The sequence below is a fragment of the Cannabis sativa genome, chromosome 1 (assembly GCF_029168945.1).
Source record: "Cannabis sativa cultivar Pink pepper isolate KNU-18-1 chromosome 1, ASM2916894v1, whole genome shotgun sequence".
In the NCBI taxonomy this organism is placed as follows: domain Eukaryota; kingdom Viridiplantae; phylum Streptophyta; class Magnoliopsida; order Rosales; family Cannabaceae; genus Cannabis; species Cannabis sativa.
This window is the reverse complement of record NC_083601.1, coordinates 11185658-11206215: the sequence shown is the minus strand read 5'-3', so window position 1 is coordinate 11206215 and position 20558 is coordinate 11185658. Positions and strand designations below refer to the sequence as shown.

At 33.5% G+C, this 20558-nt stretch overlaps 1 protein-coding gene across 1 annotated transcript; it reads left to right on the top strand.

The window, feature by feature from the left end:
- Window positions 1-15049: 15049 nt before the first annotated feature.
- Window positions 15050-16529, top strand: LOC115704852 (RING-H2 finger protein ATL66). The gene has a single exon (XM_030632064.2). The coding sequence runs from the start codon at window positions 15849-15851 to the stop codon at window positions 16353-16355; it is 507 nt and encodes a 168-aa protein (XP_030487924.2). The 5' UTR covers window positions 15050-15848; the 3' UTR covers window positions 16356-16529.
- Window positions 16530-20558: the final 4029 nt, after the last annotated feature.

Sequence of the window (20558 nt, the reverse complement as noted above, 5' to 3'; positions counted from 1 at the left end):
AATTTTTTACAGAACAACTTGAATTTGAATAATTTTCAAAGTATATTTTATTTTATTTTATTAATCATTTTTTTATACAATTCGAAATTGCATTTCTTTTAAATGCAGAAAATTTTGATTTTTTCTTGAAAAATAGATTGAAGTTGAAAATTATTTATTTTAATTTTGGACCAACTTAAATCATTATATTTTTCATTTAAATGATTAATTAAAATAAATGAACTAAAATATATTATAATTAGAAAATGAATTAATTAGTCAATGAAAGTCTAGATAGATATTATCTGTTTTGCTTGAAGTATTTTTCTAGTGATATTTAATTAAATAGAAAATTAATATTTAAGTTGATTTTCATCATGATACTTAAATATTTGAAATTTTTCTTAATATTTAATTAAATAGGAAAATTATATTTTTATTGAAAATAACATAAAATTAGAATAATTTTTTCAGGATTTATTTTATTTTATTTTAGAGCATTTTCAAAAATTGCATTCTTATATACTTTAATCTTTCGAAATGCAATATATATTTATAGAAAATTAAATTTGAGTTGTAAATTAATTTAAATTAATTTTGATACAACTTAAATTGAATAATTTTCTAAATATTATTGAAAAAATTATTACTAAGATGGAAATAATTCATTTTATTTTCATATCCATCTAAGTATAATTTTATAAATATTAAATTAAAATTTATATTTAGAATTTTATTCTAAATTGGAAATTTTAATTAAATAAATATATATTTAAAATAAATATTAGAAGAAAATACATTTTTTTAAAATAATGAGCTTTTAGTTATAAGGATATTCGATCTCCATTGTTGGTCTTACAATAGTTAAATGTTTTCAATATAACCTCGAGACGCTAGACTTCGTACCCCTTATGGATGGTTATTCGTTGAAAGCATTTAACACCGTAAGATCTCATATGATAAGTATTTTGTAAGTTTTCGTCTCTATTAGACTCTCCCCTACGGTGACTACTTAGAGATAAATTTACGAAGTATGAAATAATGGTAGAAGCTCATAAAATAAGATAACCTTGACTCTCGCCTACCGGGACAATGTTGGATTCTTATTTTGATCGAATAAAAGGTTGCTAGAATGGTTTCCATTTTCGATGAGCTGACAACTCTATTCAATGAATGATACTTTGACTCTCGCCTACCGGGACACTGTATCAGTTTGTTGGAAACCTTAAAAATTATTTAAGATGTGTCTGTTTTGTATTTTCACATGTCTTTGTTATTTGCTAAATGATTGATAATTTCTGAATTGTGTGTGAATTTATATTGAACCATGTTATTTTCTATTATTAGTTGTAGTCTAATTTCGAATCTCCATTGTTGGTCTAACTAAGCTTGTTGTTTTTAATGGGGCAAATCCTAATGAATTGTCATCCATTAGACAAACATAATAGTGTTAGATCTCGATAGATAAATATTGTAAATGCAACATCTAGCTGTTCATCAATTGATGACACCTTAGACTAGTATTTATAATATGAAACAAGAAGATTATACAAATAAGAATAACTTTGACTCTTGCTAATCGGAGCATCGTTGGATTCTTATTTAAATTCAAAATTATCCTTATTCCTCTTACCTTATTCATTTCGAATTAGCTTAAATAATATATCATTGGATGAATGGTTTATAAATCATACAATGTCATTCTATTTTCTCTTAAGAAATTGAATGGCACACATGATTATATTCCCGACATTCTATCCCGAAATGATATAAATCCTCAATCTTAGAATCTCCTACTTGTATATGTTTGCTTTAGGTAAATCAGACTTAAAGTTAGATTAGTAGTTGTGGTCCAAGAGAGAAGAATACTCATATATATTTGGTATAAATTTAAGTCCTTGACTTTAAATTCCAGAATACAATACAGTTACACTTCCACAAGTGATTAATATCCATCTTCTATCAATGGATTCAAAACTGTATGTTAAGTATGGAATATGAGTTTAGTATTCTGTGACCAAGATCCACTTACACTATTCTAAGAACTCTTTAATGTAACTAAACCTAAATCATCAAAAGGCCACAACCACATATAATATAAATCTATGGCATCTATATCTTGTTCATAGTGGTTTTGATAAAATCATTCTCGGCAAAGAGTCAATATGCCTATATCTACTGAAAGTATAATCATCTCATTCGTAGATGGATGTACATTCAGGGGTGGATATGAGTTTTCGTTATGTTCTTAAAACGATCACTCTAGATTTTTATCTTATGCAAAGAAATTTGAAATGTTTGATAAATTTCATGAATTTCTAGCAATGGTGAAAAACCATTAAGGTAAGTGGTTAAAGATCTTGCGAACTGATAGAGGTGGAGAAATATTTAGTAGATATTTTTTGAATTATATCCAAACTTACCTCCACAACAATTCAATTTGCATATTGATGATTAGTTACTAGTCGTTGCCTAATTCCTTCTAAGGGAATACCCTAGTGATAGGAAAAATTTCAGAATGATGAAATGGTTGGGTACTTAGTGTAAACCATTACTAGATTCATGGATGACCTAATCATAATCTTAAGAAAGGTTAGAACTGTTAACCAAGGTTTGCATGTTTGTTAGCTATTCTAAGTGATTAGGGGTGGACCATCCCATAGTCATTAGATAAGATAGTGTTTCTTTAAACAAATACTACTTTTCTAAGAAAATGACTAAGTCTAAAAATAAAGTAGCAAATAAAGGAGATAATTTTCTTGATTTCCAAAAGTGTTCTATCATCTTATTCGAAATATGATGATCCCACTACCTCTGTTGTTGTTGACACAACCGAAGAGGATAATACCATTTAGTATTCTTAGACAAAATTCACGATACTTTGTTGTAGTGGAGGGTTTCAAGGAACTCACCGTATTATGACTTGGGAGACACTTGTGATTAAAATCCATTGTTAGTTTAAACAAGTAATGGATTGTCAGAATAAGAAACTAAGAATCAAAGCCAAGAGAACTATGGTTAAAACCATTCATGTGGAACAACCAAAAAGTTTTCTATTACAAGGACATGAAAGGAAATTTCGTTAGTAAGTCTATTCAATGGACTTAACAAAACTTCATGTTCCTAGTATTATAGGTTTAAGTTTATCTAAACCTATGACTTGGGGTATGCCTGGTAATTTACTTACTCTAGGGCAAGCAACTTACTTTAGTAAGATGCTGAAGCATTTTCATTTCTAGTGGCTAAATCTATAGAAGCTTTTCGACTTCTACATATAGATTTTATTTATCTAAGGAAAGGTCTCAACTATTCCAGAAAAGATAAAGCCATGAAAGAATTCCATGAATCAACAGTGAAAGGTCTCAGAAATGCTTTAGTATGCCTTAGACCAGACACCTGCTGTTGAGTGGGAGTAATGAGTAGGTGTCAGATTAATCCAGGAAAGGAACATTGGAAGACAATCAAGTAAATCTTAAGATTAAGAAGAGGAACTATATGTTAGTCGATAAGGGTGTATTTTTTAATACTCTTAGACTGAATGTTAAAGTTGCAGGAAAGATACTTATTTAGTCTAAGGAAAATTCTATATATTTTTGGCATTTATTCCAACATTTATTAATTACTAGTGTTAATTCTTGACTAACGCAAAAGTAGTTGCCAAAAGTAAAGAATCCAGTATCCCTATAGGAGTAGACATATAGAGAGGAATTTCACAATATCAAGGATTTTGTGATTAAGGAAATGTAATGGTGGAGAAAAGGTTGTGTTGAATACAACCTTCAGATCCTGTTACGGAGAGTATACTACATACTACACTTGATTTGTTTATCAAGGTGTTGAGATTATTTGAAATGCACTTTTTGTTTTATATTAGTGCAAGTGGGAGTTTGTTGGGTTTTGTGCCCTAAATAAAACCCATTTCAATATAATCAGATTTACTAGTTAATAAAGATCAGAAATAACATTTTATGTTGCATGGTTCACATGATTTATTTCATGATTATAAATTCTATTAAGTCCAGAACATATGTATTTGTTAATGATTATAGTGTTGCCAGCACTGTGGAATATAATCTTGATTATATGTTCGAAAGTTTAATTCCCGGATGTGTCAGTTCACTGGATTTAGACTGGCATGATAATCAGCGATAGGTATGCTTACACCTTGGATAAGTGTTATATCATTTTCAGGGCATTGGCAAAGTTTACCAGTATCGGATGTATGGAGTATACATAGGAAGAGACCAATATTGAACTTTGATTAGATTTGATAAATTTATCGTAATATCTGTTCAATTCAATATCACCTAGTTGATCCTAGATCAAATGATCTTAATCCTGATATGGTTAGGTTCGATCTCAAGAGTATTATACATGCTCTTTGATTTGTTAGTTAAGCCTACTTTTGGGTCAGGATGATACGTACGTTTTGGGAACATGATAGTGCAATTGAGTGGGAGCGCTAAACATAGATATGGAATCTATAGCTTCTATAGGTATTTAGAAGTGAAACGATGATTTCCTTCGAGCTTGCTAAATAGAGATAAATGATAGAGCACTCATTTTAGTGACTATATTAGTTCACTATAATATCATTTATAGGTGGTAAGTATTTTAAGGATAAAATATATTGAAAGGGTGTAACGGTAATTTTATCCCTATGCAATGTAGATCATGTATAGAGGATCATTGATTATTGGGATTATAACAATGGATAATTAATAGCGTATCTATATCGTGGAACATATAGAGCGTTATATATGACTGAGAGTGCAATTCCAAGTTCTATGCGTGGATGCAACAAGGAATTAATAAGTCAGTGAATTTACTTGGTGAATTCTGGGTCTGCTTATTGGAAGCTCGGTTATATAGGTCCATGGTCCCCATACTAGTTGAGACCATACTGCTTGTAAGACTCAATTAATTGATTTTAATTAACCAATTATAATTCTAAAATTAGACTATGTCTAGTTTATGAATTTTCACTAAGCAAGGGCAAAATTGTGAAGAAAAGGGATTCTAGGTTTTATTTGTTAATTAAGAGACTTTGATTAGTCTAATTAATAAATATATTAAATGACAATATTATTTAATAATTAATTTTTAGTTATTAAATAATTGGTATTAGCATTTAAGTAGTTAAATTAGAAAATTAGCGTTTTTGAGAAAATGAGATGGAAAAATGACAAAATGGCAAAATTACAAAGTGGGGTCCATTATCCTATCATGGTTGGCCACTTAGTGTAGAATTTACCATTTATGTTTCTATTATTTTAATGCTAATTAAATCTAACCTAAACCTAGGTGGTTACCTATAAATAGATAGTGATGGCTCACACTCACACTGAACAGTTGGATGAAATTTCACTTTCAAAAAATTTCCTGAGCCTTCTTTCTCTATAGGCCGAAACCACATTCCCTCTTTTTTCTTCTTCAATTTTCATACCTTGAGTGATGGAGTGAGTTCCCACACACATCAAGTGGTACCTCAATCATAGTGTGGAAGACTGTGAAGAATCCAATCAACAAGAAGGAGAATTGGGCTCAAGGAAGGAGAGAAAGAGATCTAGGTTCAAATCTTGATAATGCTCTGCTACAGAAAGGAATCAAGGGCTAGAGATCTGAACGGAAGGAGTCATTATATTCCGCTGCACCCAATGTAAGGTTTTCTTAAACCCTTATGTGTTTATTTCATTGTTTTAGAAATTCATATTAGGATGTTAATGAAACATACTTGTTAGTAAATCTAGATCCTGGTAAAATATTTCCAACAAAAGCATTGCTTGATTACCGCTCCAGTGTTAACTCTTCCTTCAAATAAGGAAAAGTTTGTTGCATATTGTGATGCCTCGAGACAGGGTCTGGGCTGTGTTCTTATCCAAGCTGGAAAGGTAATAGCTATGCTTCTCGACAGTTAAAGGAGTACGAACAGAGATACCCTCCTCATGATTTAGAACTCCCAGCTGTAGTATTTGCGCTAATGATTTGGCGGCATTACATATATGGCGAGAAATGTGAGATATACACTGATCGCAAAAGTCTGAATTACTTCCTCACCCAGAGAGACTTGTATATGAGATAGAGACGCTGGCTAGTGTTGGTGAAGGATTATGTGTAAAGACCGCTTAGTTTAATTTGGAAATTAGCAGTTAATCACGTTTAATTATGAAATTATTTATAGCTATTTAAATAATTATTATACTGTTATTATTGAATTCAGAGATGCATTTCTATGTCATTCAGTAGTTTTCATATTTTTGCATTTCCGGTGCCCGGTAACATGGAACTCGGTGTTTGGCTCTATAAAATCACAACTTAGTATGTTAGTAGTTTGGGAGGGTTTATTAGACGTTGGGAATGTCGGAAATGGCCGGGAATTTAGAATTTCCTAAAAATACCCCTTTAGTGGTATTTATGTGATTTTAGTGTGAAGGGGCAAAATGGTCATTTTGCCCCATTGATAGTTTGTCTTTTGTGACTTATTAATTGAAAAAAATAAATGTTTATTTTATTGTGTTTTGGCTGAAGTAAAATAGGAGTAAGTGGCATTTCATTTTCATTTTTCATTCAAAACTTAGAAAAAAATAGAAAATTTGGAAAAACACTCTCTCTTTTCCTCTCTCTCTCGGCTGGTTGCATGGGGATTCTAGGGCTGAGTTTTCATTGATTTTCAAGCTAGCTTCAATCTAATTTTGTGAACTCTTGTTGTGGTATGTTCTCTCTAGCTTTTCTCCCTTTGTTTTCTTGAAAAAAATGATGAAAAATATGAGTTATGCATGGATTAATTGATGTTGTTGCTGCTGTAAATTATTGTTGTTGTTTCTATGTTGAAAATGTTGATTTAAGTATGTTTAATTAGGTTGAATTGCATGCTAGTGTTTCTTGCTCTAGTTGGATAGATTTCTTGATAAAAAGCTTGAGTTTTCAAAGAAAAATTGAGGTTTTGGTGGCTGTAGTGTTTGCATGAGTTAGGTTTTAGTTTCTGTAGTTGTTATATGCTTGTTTTTGAGTTTGAATCATAGAATGGATGCATGTTAGTTGATTTTAACCAAGTTTGAGTTTAGAACTCAAAGCTTGGGCTTTAATGGTGATTTTTCGTTTCTGTACATTCTGGGTGGATTTGATGCTTTAGAAATGTTCTAGGGGATGTATAGAACAGGTCTGGAAGTTTTGGTTTGGTTTGGTTTGGAGTTGATTTGAGCATTGTGTGAATTTTTGAAGTTCTGCTTGCGAGGAATCGGAATTCCGGTTGTGCATCCGGAATTCCGGATGGGATTCTGAAATTTCCCAGAACCGGAATTCCGGTTGGAAAACTGGTCTACCGGTTGGGGAAAATTCAGGAACCCTAGTTTTCCTCGATTTTATGTTTTTTGGGGTATTGCCATGCTTTTTATCGATAGGGAAACTTTTAGTTCCTAGTTTAAGTCCCCGGGAAGTGACTTAGCGTATCACTTATAGTGTTGTGATTTTTATGGTTTAGGAGCACATGTCCGCCGCGCAGATAGTTCCAGTCAGGTTGACCGGCACACCTGAATTCGGAATCCAGGTAAGATTAGTATAACAGTATGCATATGTAGATTACATGTTTAGCGTGCATGTAGGAAGCCTGTTAGATTACATTAGTTATGTATGTTGGCTTCGAACCATCCAACTGTGTCACGTCGGTACAGGCTGGAGTATGACCGGCGGCGGAGTATGACCGATTCGACCGATCAGGCTGACCCTTATGTTGGTGGTTCCGTACTATTGACGTATCACGTCGGTACAGGCTGGAGTATGACCAGCAGCGGAGTATGACCGGTTCGACCGATCAGTGATCTCGTAACACGTCGGTACGGCCTGGAGTATGACCAATGACCGGAGTATGACCGGTTCGACCGTCGTGTTACTTGTCAATAGTACCGTCCCTATGAACGTTCAGAACTCAGTACCGTGTTGGACACGGCAGTTAGGGGGACTCAGTATCGTGTTGGACACGGCAGTTAGGATTATGATCAGGGGTATGGGCGTCTGATCATGACCGGGAATTATGTATGAGTATTATTATGCTTTTCTTACTGAGTCTGTCGACTCACAGTGCTATGTTTATGTGTAGGTAAAGGCAAGGCTAGAGCTGATGGACCGTGAGCGAGCCGGTGAAGATTGTACATGTCGGGGCGGTTAGGCCTGGAGCGTACGATCCTCGGGACAGCAAGGCTATTTTTGTAATTAGTCGCTAGGCGACAAGTATTTTATATAGACAGTAAACTTTTGTAAATGATTTTGTAATCGGGATCCCGAGTCTTTTGTATAAATATTTTATAAGTTTAATTAAAAAGCAAAAATTTTAATTAATCACGTTTTCCATAAACCTCGTTGATTAGCAACGAGCTGCACAGCATGTTTAAAAATCACGTAATACGCCTATGCTAGTTAGGGTGTTACATTATGTTTGTGAGATTCTTTATCATCCTGGGAAGGCCAACGTAGTAGCTGATGAACTGAGTAGGAAAGGACAAAGTCAGATGAATACCGTGAAGCAAATTTCTAGGCAGTTAGTAGATGAGATGACCTGAACCAAGATTGAGTTTGTTGTGGGGTAGTTGGCTAATATTACCCTATAATCTACTATTTTGGAGAAAATTAACGAAGCACAATTGTAAGATCCAGAGTAAGTGAAATCCCAAGATAAGGTTTTGGCTGGAAAGACTAGTATTAAAAGAGAGATTATGAATGAATCTCATACAACTCCTTACTCAGTTCATCCAGGGTCAACAAAGATGTATCAAGACCTCAAAGTTATGTTCTGGTGGCCATGCATGAAGAATGATATATGTTGCTAAGTGTCTTACTTGTCAGCAAGTGAAGGCTGAACACCGGAGGTCTGCAGGGTTGTTGCAGCCACTGAATATTCTGGAGTGGAAATGGGAAGACATTGCTATGGACTTCGTGGTTGGATTACCTAGAACCACAGGACAGTACGACTCTGTGTGGGTCATAGTTGATAGGTTTACTAAGTCAGTGCACTTTTTACCTGTTCGGACAAACTTCTCCATTGATCAATATGTTGAATTATATGTTAGAGAAATTGTTCATCTTCATGGTGTCCCAAAGTCCATTATTTTGGATAGAGATTCGAAATTTACATTAAGATTCTAGGAGAGTCTACATCGAGCCATGGGTACTCAATTGAAATTCAGCACATCATTTCATCCTCAGACAGATGGACAGTCCGAGAGGACTATTCAGATCTTAGAAGACATGCTTCAGGCATGTGTGCTTGACTTTGAAGGATCATGGGTAAAGTACCCTCCCCTGATCGAGTTCTCGTACAACAGCAGCTATCAGGCAACAATCGAGATAGCTCCTTATGAACTTTTAATATGGAAGAAAATGTAGATCATCTATTCATTGGAATGAAGTAGGTGAAAGAAAGTTCTAAAGTCTTGAAGCTATTCAGAGAACAAGTGAGGCAGTTGATAAAATCTGAATGCGAATGCTCGCGGCTTAGAGCAGACAAAGGAGTTATGCAGATCCAAAGTGTCGGGATATTGATTTTCATATCAGAGATATGGTATTTCTCCGAGTATTACCTATGAAGGGCATTAAACACTTTGGTAAGAAAGGGATTCTTAGCACGAGGTTCATTGGACCTTTCGAGATCCTTGAGAGGATAGGGCAAGTAGTGTATAGGTTGGCTATGCCTCCAGCATTGGCAGCTGTACATGATGTGTTCCACGTTTCGATGCTTCAGAAGTATGTCTCATACCCGTCCCATATTCTGAGTTATGAAGCATTGGAACTTCAACCAGACCTATCATACGAGGAACAACTAATGCAAGTACTGGATAGAAGAGAAAAAGTCTTGAGAAACAAGACAAATGCACTAATAAAGGTATTATGGAGGAACATTAAAGTAGAAGAGGCAACCTGGGAACTCGAGACGGATATGCAGCAGAAATATCCGGAGTAGTTCAGGAAAATTTCGAGACGAAATTTCTATAAGGAGATGATAATTGTAATACCCTAAGATTAAGAGAACGGATTAGCGAACCCTAACTTGCTAAATGTGTACTATTATGGAATTATACTATTATATAATTTATTTTATGCGAGTTAATCTGATAAATGTAGTGTTAAGACCCCGTTGGTGAGCTAGGGGCATTTTTGTAATTTTGACCCGAGAAGGGTAAAACTGTAAATTTAATTTATTTTCATGCTTATGGACTATATTATTATGTAGTATACTTGTTGTGTCCTTTTGTAGGTGTTTTCTGACAAGTTAGCGCGGTATAGTCACAATCAAGTATTTCGGACCGAACCGGGTTTGGGGCCGAAATACATTTTTGGGATTTTATATTGGCATTTTATTGATATATGAGTATTCTAAAAATTATTTAAATAGTGTGTTATGTGATTAATGACTTTAATGCCCTTGAATGCATGTATGTGTGTTATGAGACCCTAGGGACAATTTGGTCATTTTGACCACTTGATTTATTGTCCAACAAAATGAATTTTTCAGTAATGAAAATGATTTATTCTGATATTCTTCCCAGCCCTAAGAACCGACTTCTCCCTCTCTCTTTTACTCTTTGCTTTGAAACTTTTATTTTGAGAAAATCACTTGGATTTGGTGGTGGTTTTGAAGTAATTCTTGTTGCACTTTGAAGGCTTGGATTTGAGGTAGTTTTCTCTGCCTTTTTAATTGAGTTGTTGCTGAATTTTGTTAAAGAAAATATGTTAAATTGTGATTTTTGTTCAAGCATGCATGTATGTAAGAATTTGATATTAGTTTGAATGTTGTTTGCATCTTGATTGTTTAGTATGCTTTTAGTGATGAAAACAGGTTGGTGATGAGTTTTATTTGTGAGTTTTTAACTCAGTTTTTAGTGGATGGTGTTGTGTAGAGCAAGCTTTAATGGCACTTTTTGATTCTTGGTGCAACTATTGTGTTTGAGCTGTAAAATATGTTTATTATGTAATATGTTGATGCTCTGGAAAGTTTGGTGGTGATTGGGGAAGATTTGAGTAAATTATGGGGGCTTAAAAATTGAGATTTTTCGTGTTGTTTCTGCCCAGACAACCGGAATTCTGGTTGGTTCAGGGCTGTTCCAACCGGAATTCCGGTTGGACTATATCGGGGAAAAGCTGAATTTTGTTTTGGCCATAACTTTTGACTCGGGACTCTGTTTTGGACGTTCTTTATATCGTTGGAAAGCTCGTTCCAAGCTCTATGTGGTTATCTATATTTTGAATGCCAATTTTATATTATGTGAAAGTGGATTTAGGGATTAACCCTATACTTGTGAATCCTAGAAATTGTGACTAGAATTACCGACACTTGGTCAGGAGCACCTGGGGATTTGGAATCTCCACGTTTACGAGACATCAGGTAAGACAATAGTTTGCACGTAGAGTTAAGCGCGATGGCACTCATGTTGTATATTATGGTTGTGATTAATTAAGAACCAGGATTAGGGTTATTACCCTAAAGTGAGCGGTTATATGGCCTAGGGTTATTACCCTAGTGATTTAATGATTTTGAATGTTATGCCATGCTTAATATGTTAGAATGAAGAATTATGCGCCTAAGGCATCATTAAGCTGGACTCTGTAAACTAGAACCTTGAGGTTAATTAAATGTGGTCTAGGGTTATTACCCTACAATATTATGAAGATAAGAAAGCGATGATGTATGGTAATATTGTTAATTAAGTGAAGACATGAGTTGGGGTTATTACCCTTAATAGGTGTTATTTTGAGCATCCTATAATATGTTGTAGGAGTGATTATTTAGTATGCAAGCTAGGGTTATTACCCTAAGATTCTATATGTTATAGTATATATTGAGTGTACACATTTATGTTAAGAGTTATGTGTATAAGACATAACTGGATTAGACATGGTATATATCACTAGGATAAACCACCGAAAGAACGTAATGTATGGTTTACATATAAACATGAATAAGGTTATGCGAGCAAGGCATAATCATGTTAGAATCGGTAACTATAACCGAGATAAACTCTACTAAGGCCTTTTTGTAAATAGATGTGTGAGCGTAACACGTAGGTCTATGTTACATAGACATAAATAGACATGTGAACGTAACACGTGGGTCTATGCCACATAGACATATATAGGCGTGTGAGCGTAACACGCAGGTTTATATCAAATAGACAAATAGTGCGGTGGCACCATTAATTATGTGTTATATATATGGAGATTAAGGGTTATGCGTTCAAGGCATAATCAGGTTGGACTCGGTAACTATAACCGAGATAAACCCTACTAAGGCCTTATTGTATCTAGACGTGTGAGCGTAACACGTGGGTCTACGTCATGTAGACATAATTGGGCGTGTGAGCGTAACGGGCCTATGTTAAATAGACAAATATGAATGGCATTATTATATATGTGATATGTTTATTATAATTGCTAATAGTATTTACTGTCTTGCTGGGCTTGGCTCACGGGTGCTCTACTGTTCAGGAAAGGCTAAATCGGTTTGTGATCAACCATGAGTGCGGGAGCTTGGCGATTCTTGTACATGTTCGGGCCACACTAGACCAAGCGGGTTGGGGTCTACCAGTGATGTACTTTTGTAACTCTGATTTGCCGCTTAGGTCGGCTAGTGAAAAGGACTTGTAATATTTTGTAAAATATTTTTGGGATCCCAAATTATGTCTCTTTTGTTTGTAAAGTTTAAAGTTATTACAAGTTTTATTTTCATTCTGTTTTAGATAAAAGTTTAAATTTCCTGCGCTTATGTATCTTGTAATCCTATTTTAGGGGATTAGGGTTTTATTATTGATTAGCGTAGCGTGCCTAATAGTTAGGGCGTTACATTTATGGCATGTTTACTAAAGGGGAATGGGAATCAATTGTATAGGATTCATTCCCATTCATTTGTTTACTAAATTTTGGAATGGGAGAAATTAGTGGGCCCCACACAAATTAAGGAGAAAACAAAGGGAAAGGTTCTCCCCCCATTTTCATAAGGAATACCTTTCCCTTTCCTTAACTTACTTTATATTAATTATATTTTTATTAATTAAAAATAAAAAAGACAAATATGCCCTTCAAAAATATATAAATAAAAAATAACTACATGTTCTAACAATGATAATTTAGTCAAATAAAGTCATTCCGATTACCTATCCTGATTATGTAAACAAAATAAAAATGATTCTGATTTTCTTTCTGATCAGTTTAGTAAACAATAAAATAAAATATTGTTTCCGATTATTTTATATTTTAACCCGATTGATTTCTTCCATTGATTATTCTGATTCCAATTACAGTTTAGTAAACATGCCATTAGGGTTTGATGTTTGGGGTTTTGAGGTTTGGGGTTTTGAAGTTTGGGGTTTTGAGGTTTAGGGGTTTTGGGGGTTGGGGTTTGGGATTTGGGGTTTAAGGTTTAGGATTTGGGGTTTTGGGTTTTGCAATTTTGGCGTTTGGGGTTTTGGGGTTTGGGGAATCGTTATGGGAATGAGAATGTGAATAGGAATTAGAATTGGAATGGGAATGGGCATGGGTCGGGGAATGGGAATGGGAATGGGAATGGGGATTGGGAATGGGAATGGGCCAGGAAATAGGAATGGGAACGAGAATGGAAATGGGAATGGGCTGGGGAATGGGAATGGGAATGGAAATGGGCCGAGAAATGGGAATGGAAATCGGCCGGGGAATGGGAATGGGAATGGAAATGGGAATGGGAATGGGCTAGGGGATGGGAATGGGAATGAGAATAGGAATGGGAATGGGAATGTGAAAGCGAATGCAAATAGGAATATGCATGGGAATGGGTCAAGGAATAGGAATGGGGATGGGTCGGTTAAGGGGAATGCCAATGCTAATAGAAATGGGAATGCGATTGGAATGGGGATGGGAATGGGCTAGAGAATGGGAATGGGAATAGAAATGAGAATGGAAATAGGAATGGGAATGGGAATAGAAATGGGATTGGGCCAGGGAATGGGAATAGGAATGCGAATGCAAATGAGAATGGGAATGAGAATGGATGGGAATGGGCCGGGGAATGGGAATGGGCCAGGGAACGGGAATGGGAATAGGGGTTTGGGGTTTGTGGTTTGGGGTTTTTCAAGTTCTGGCGTTTCAATTACCATTCCATTGTCAAGACTATTAAAATTACTATTACTCAAAAGTTCCAAACGATATATATCTAAATGTTTGTTTTTGTCATAGCAAAAATTTCTACCATTTCAAAAAAATTCTATCAATAACTCATTCAATATTATAAAAATTAAATCTTTAAGAACTAGACAGGTAAAAAATAATACATAATAAATAATCCCTAAACTAGAAGACATTATTAACAAAAAAAAACAATCAAGTTTTATATTTTCTTAACTCAGAAAAAAAATGGTGGAAAAAATGCAAAATAGGGAAAAAAGATAAAGAAAAAAAGTTTACCTTTAACTGTTTGATCAGTTGGGTTTGGGCGATTCTAGTATGGGCGAGATGGAGGCTAACATGGGTTTGCTGGGCGAGGGTCTCTGGGTTTGGGAGGGTTTCTGTCGAGAGGTTATAGTAGATATACGTGATTTTTCGCGAGATGAAAGTGTTTTTGGGGAAACACTTTTTATCCCGGTTTTTAGTTAAAAGGTCTCCCTAAAAACCTTAATTCCCGTTTGGCTAACCCATAAAAATCAAATCTTGAACTTATTTTTTACCTTTGATATTTTTCTTAACGTTCTACTAAACAGGGCCATTGTCCAAAAAAAATTTTGCTGTACATTTGAGACGCTAAATTTAAACGTGGGATAAAAAGTCTCAATATATCTTTTATCCTATTTTTTTATTTTTATTAACGGAAAAAGTGAAATAAAAATTCTCTATTCTTGTAGTGTCTATTGAAATCGGTTGAGAGAGTAAGTGGCAGTTGGTTGAGATCAAGCTGAGGTGGCATTAGATGAGTGTGGGCTTAGTCTTGAGTGATCAAGTGTGGAGAGATTTATTGTAAATTGTCAATTCAACAAATTGAATGCCATATTCTAATTCTAATTAATAACAAATTCATATAAATGATGAATAATCAGTATATCAATTCTCATGTGCCAATCGACCCAAAAGACTATTAAGATAATAAATCACTGATGGCAAACAAACAACAAAGTGAACCTCATTAGTTACTATCCTAATAAAACAAGATTTAATTAAACGCATTACTAAAATATCCAATTTAGAAAACTTACTTAAAAAACAAAATAACCCCACTTCTATTGCATAACATATAAATAAAAGAATACATTAACCCAAATGTATTAATTGTGGCGTACATTCATTTGAGTTTGGTTGCACCAAAAGGTGTTGTATGTACATAGTTATCCTTTTGTCTGTATTAAAAAACTAATTATCCTCCTTTAACAGAACAAGAAAAATATCTCCCACTCAAAGAGATCATACAAGGGTTAAAGAACTAAAAAAGACCTATCTTAAAAGCTAAGTGAAAATCCCAAAAATAAACAAATAATCAAACATCATTTAAATATCAGGAGCAGCCAAGTTTCCTGGGCCCATAATATTTGAATCCTAAAACCTTCATCCATACGCGAATATTCACCAAACTTCGATCTGAGAGCTAATTAAGATCGAACGGTTGAGCTCTCTCCCGTATCTTACACGCGCTGTAATCGCGAGTGACGTCTTTTCCTCTTCCCACAATAATATCTAAAGAAAATCATCCAGGATCTAAGCCAACTTGCCAACCAAAAAACAGTATAAACTTGCTATCAAATTCTGTCTGAAACGCCCATTTAACCAAAAATCCAAATGCAAAATCTCCGCCTCAATTTAAATTGAAACGAATTTCAGACAACGAATCACAACAACGACGTGTCGTTTTTGGTTCCCGAGTGAGGATGAGAACTCTTACGGCCTATACCGAAGACAACAACAACCGACCTATAGAGTGGCACTACACAGTCCTAGATGACCGGAACTTCGAAATCCGTGGCCAAGCGATCTTCTTCGTCATCATAATCTTCTCCGTTCTCCTCGTCGTCACTCTCCTCGTCCTCTACGCCCGATGGATTTGCCGTTACCGCCACGTCAGCTTCCCCATAGATTCTGCCAGAGGAGGTGGTCCGGTGCCTTCGACGCAGGGTCTCGACGCGGCTGTGATTAAAGGGATGCCGATTATTTTGCACCAGGCGGCGGAGGAGGGGGAAGCGGTGGCTCATCGGGCCGAGTGCTGTATATGCCTCGGCGTGTTTGAGGAAGGAGAGAAGGTGAAAGTTTTGCCTCAGTGTTGCCATTGCTTTCATCCCGAGTGTGTGGATCAGTGGCTCGGTACTCATTCCAGTTGCCCGCTTTGCCGAGCTTCGCTCCGAGTTGAGACGGTTGTTCCTAAGATTCTCGTAGAATGAGCAAGGGACCCATTCATGATTACATAATACGACTTACTTTTTTTATTTATTTTTTTTAGCTATAAATTCAGTTATTGCGGTGTATAATGTATATAATTGATTGATCTTTGTATAATTTTTGCTGTAAAGCACTAAATGAATTTGAAATTAATACAATCCGTATATTTTACAGAAGGAATAGCCACAAGCATATTTTTTTTAATTATTATTTAATTATTTTAATAAATAAAATATATATTTATTTGTACTAGGAAGCTTTGTTCTCTAGTTTTAGTTTTGTTGAGAAAATAGATACTTGTTAATTTCTTTAGTTGGATGTCATGCGTATGGGGAAAGTTCTGGAAGAAGTCTTTGCTATGGTTGCAAAGCACCCTGTTGCCTATCAGGGGAGAGATTTCCTAATACAAGAAGATTTGACCTTATCGATCAAAACGGTGTGTTTTGACAACATTAAAATTATCATCGTCATTCGCTTATTGGTGCTTATCCAAATGTGGGACCTACCTATCTTTGAGGTGTGAAATGTGTGCCATGGAGTTTGGTGAGGAATTTAGGGTATCATTCAATGTAATCGAATCCATCAATTTAATTTAATTATAAAAAGTTAGATATCTAATTATAATTGGATTGAATTAGATATTAAAAGTTAGGTTGTAATTAGATTAAATGAGTTATTGAATGTAGATTTCAAAATTTAATTAAAAACCGATCTAATCTAATTATATTTATATATGTTAAAAAATAATTTATATAATAAAAAAATATTAAAAAGTATAAAAAAATGTTTAGATAGAATCACAAAAAACGTCTATACATGAAGATATTTTTTTCATTATGTGTCGCTCTCATATTTAATATTAATATTTAATTAATTCTTCTTATATTTTTTTTTAATAATTTCTTGATATCAATAAAAGAAAAGTTACTTGTTCTCAAAAAAAATTACTAATTAAATATATGATACTAGGGGTGTTCAACAAAATTTACAAATTGCCCAACCCGAATAAACCGCCCAAACCAAACTAAATAAACCGACAAAAGATACAACCTGAAATAATACAATGAAAATTTAAACTGCCCAATAAATATATTGGGTGGTTTACAAATTATTCTAAACCGTCCAATTAACCCGAATAAACATTAAACCGATTTATATATTTTTATAGAAGTGTATATATTATATCACATAAATTACATTTATTAGTTAAACTATTTGTATTTAAAGTTTAGACATTTTAGTGTTTAACTTAAAACTTAGACTTTATAGTTAATAATTTTTATTGTATTTGGATATTGAAGTTAAATTTTAAAATCTCTACCATATTTTATTACTTTTTTTAATTATTTTATGTTTACTCAATTATATTTATCTTATATTAAGGTTCTTAAAATTAATTTAAATTATAGTATTTTTAACTTGAAATATACATGATATATTTTTATTTTTTAAAAAATCTAATTATTTGAATAGTAGAAACTAACAATAATAATTAAAAAAAAAAAAGTGAAGAACGGTTTGGACGGGTTAACCCGACCAAACCAACGAAATCATTGGGCGGGTTGAACTTTCTCTAATTTTTTATTGGGCGGGTTACAATTAAATATTTACAACCCGATATTTATATTTGGTTGATAAAAATATGCTATAACCCGACTAAACCGACCGACGTACACCCCTGTATGATACACCCTCAATAACTTTAAAAATAATTTAAAAAAAAATAATAGTACATTGTAATTTATCCTCTAAAAAAACTAAAGAAAAACTCTAAATAAATTTTTTAATAATAAATAAAAAAACAAAGATAAATTACAATGCACAATTACATTAATAGATATATCTTACAGCTTGCACCGAGATAGCTTATCTTCTCGCTGAAACAAGTGTCTGACAAAAAGAATTTATTGTAAAATTGTGTTCCTTCTAAACTCCAATCATTAATTATCTAATGAAAGAGAAAACTTTTTAACTTTATCAATGAAAGTCACCGAACAATTAACAAGGTCTATCACCAAGTCTTTTTATTTTTTATTTTTTGATAAAAATTCTAACACCAAAATCTTCTACAAAAGATATCTATAATACTTCTTCTTATTAGGATAATTTTATTTTTTGGCAGTTATTATTTTTTTTTTTAAATTTTATTTAAAGTTAATAGGGGTGTAACATATATTTCATTAATAAATTTCCTTATTTATTTATTTTTTTTTAAGAACAAGTAACTTTCCTTCTATTGATATCACAATTTTTTTAAAAAAAAATAATATAAAAGGAATTAATTATATATTAGTATTAAATGTAAGAGTGACACATAATGAAAAAAAAAATATATGTATGTACAGACGTTTTTCATGACTCTACTTAAGCATTTTTCAAAAATATAATGTACATTAATTATATTTTTATTAGATTTTTTTGTATGTTGAATTTGTAATACTTAGTTATTTTGTATATTTATTTTCCTGATGTTTTGCTCTATTTTATTACTGAGAAATGTGGTTGTTTTAATTATTCAAAACTTTTGGCTACATTACAATTGTAATGATGGTATGTTTATGAAGTATTAAACTTAAATAAAAAGTGATACTTAGTTTTTACGTATTTTTCTCCATATTTTTAAGTTAATAGTAAAATTTAAGTGTGTAATTGGATATCCAATTAAAAAACCGATATTGGATTGGATTTTGAGGTGTAATTGGATTGGATCTGTTATACCTGAAATTCGGCTGGCACTTCAGAAGATGACGCATGTCAACCTTGAGGAATACAAATCAACAAATATCATGGCAATTATATTAAAAGATGCTAAATGGAAAAACTCATTAAATGCAAAGTTGATAGAACATATCTATAACTCGCTGACTGTATAGTCTTAAGCGAGACAAAGATGTACAAACTATTGATTCACGTATTGACAAGAAACCATTTCGCGTCAGAAGACACAATCATAAAGCTGACATCGATAATGCATAGCGAGGCATCAACCTCGCTACGTATAAAAAGGTGTTGACGAGATGTGTTGGCAGTTAGAACACTTAGCGTATAATATACATTATACTAAATAAGTATAACAGCTGGAAGAACTCGAGTGACGGATAGCGAGGCTGTTGGAATTATTTTACCAGGATCTTAGATTTACTAACAAGTATGTTATTTAACATCCTAAATATGAACTTCTAAAACGATATGAAATAAACACACATAAAGTATGAGAAACTTTACAGTGGTTAAAGCCGAATATAATGTCTCCTTCCACTCAGATCTCTAACCCTTGCATCCTTTCTGTAGCAGAGTATCACCAAGATCTGAGCCAGAATATCCTTCTCTTGAATCTGGATTCTTCACAGCCTTACACAATATGATTGAGATACCACTTGATGTGTGGTCACTCACTCATTCACTATAGGCTCGGTTTAGAAGAGAGGAAGAGAGAGAGAAGGTGGCGGCTAGGGTATAGGAAGAAGGTTTTGAATTTTTCTCTGAAGGAATAAAATGCATCATCTTTTTCCTGAAGCCATCACTACCTATTTATAGAAAACCACCTAGGGTTAGGTTAGAATTATTTGGCATTAAAATAATGAAAAAAATTAAATGGTAAATTGCACTATAAGTGCCCGGCCATGATGTGGATAATGGGCCCCACTTTGTAATTTTGCCATTTTGTCATTTCTCTATCTTATTTTCTCAAAAATACCAATTTTCCAATTTAACCATTTAAATGCCAATTCTAATTATTTAATAACTAAAATTAATTATTAGATAATATTGTCATTTAATATATTTATTAATTAGACTAATCAAAGTCTCTTAATTAACAAATGAACCCTAGAAACTCTTTCTTCACAATTAAGCCCTTGCTTAGTGAAAATTCACAAACTAGACGTAGTCTAATTTTAGAATTATAATTGATTAATCAAAATCAATTAACTGAGTCTTACAAGCAGTATTGTCTCAACTAGTATGGGGACCATGGGCCTATATATCTGAGCTTCCAATAAGTAGACCCAAAACTTACCAAGTAAATTCACTGACTTATTAATTCTTTGTTGCATCCACTCATAGAACTTGGAATTGCACTCTCAGTTATATAGAACGCTCTATATGTTCCACGATATAGATACGCTATTAGTTATCCATTATTATAATCCCAATAATCAATGATCCTCTATAGATGATCTACATTGTATAGGGATTAAATTACC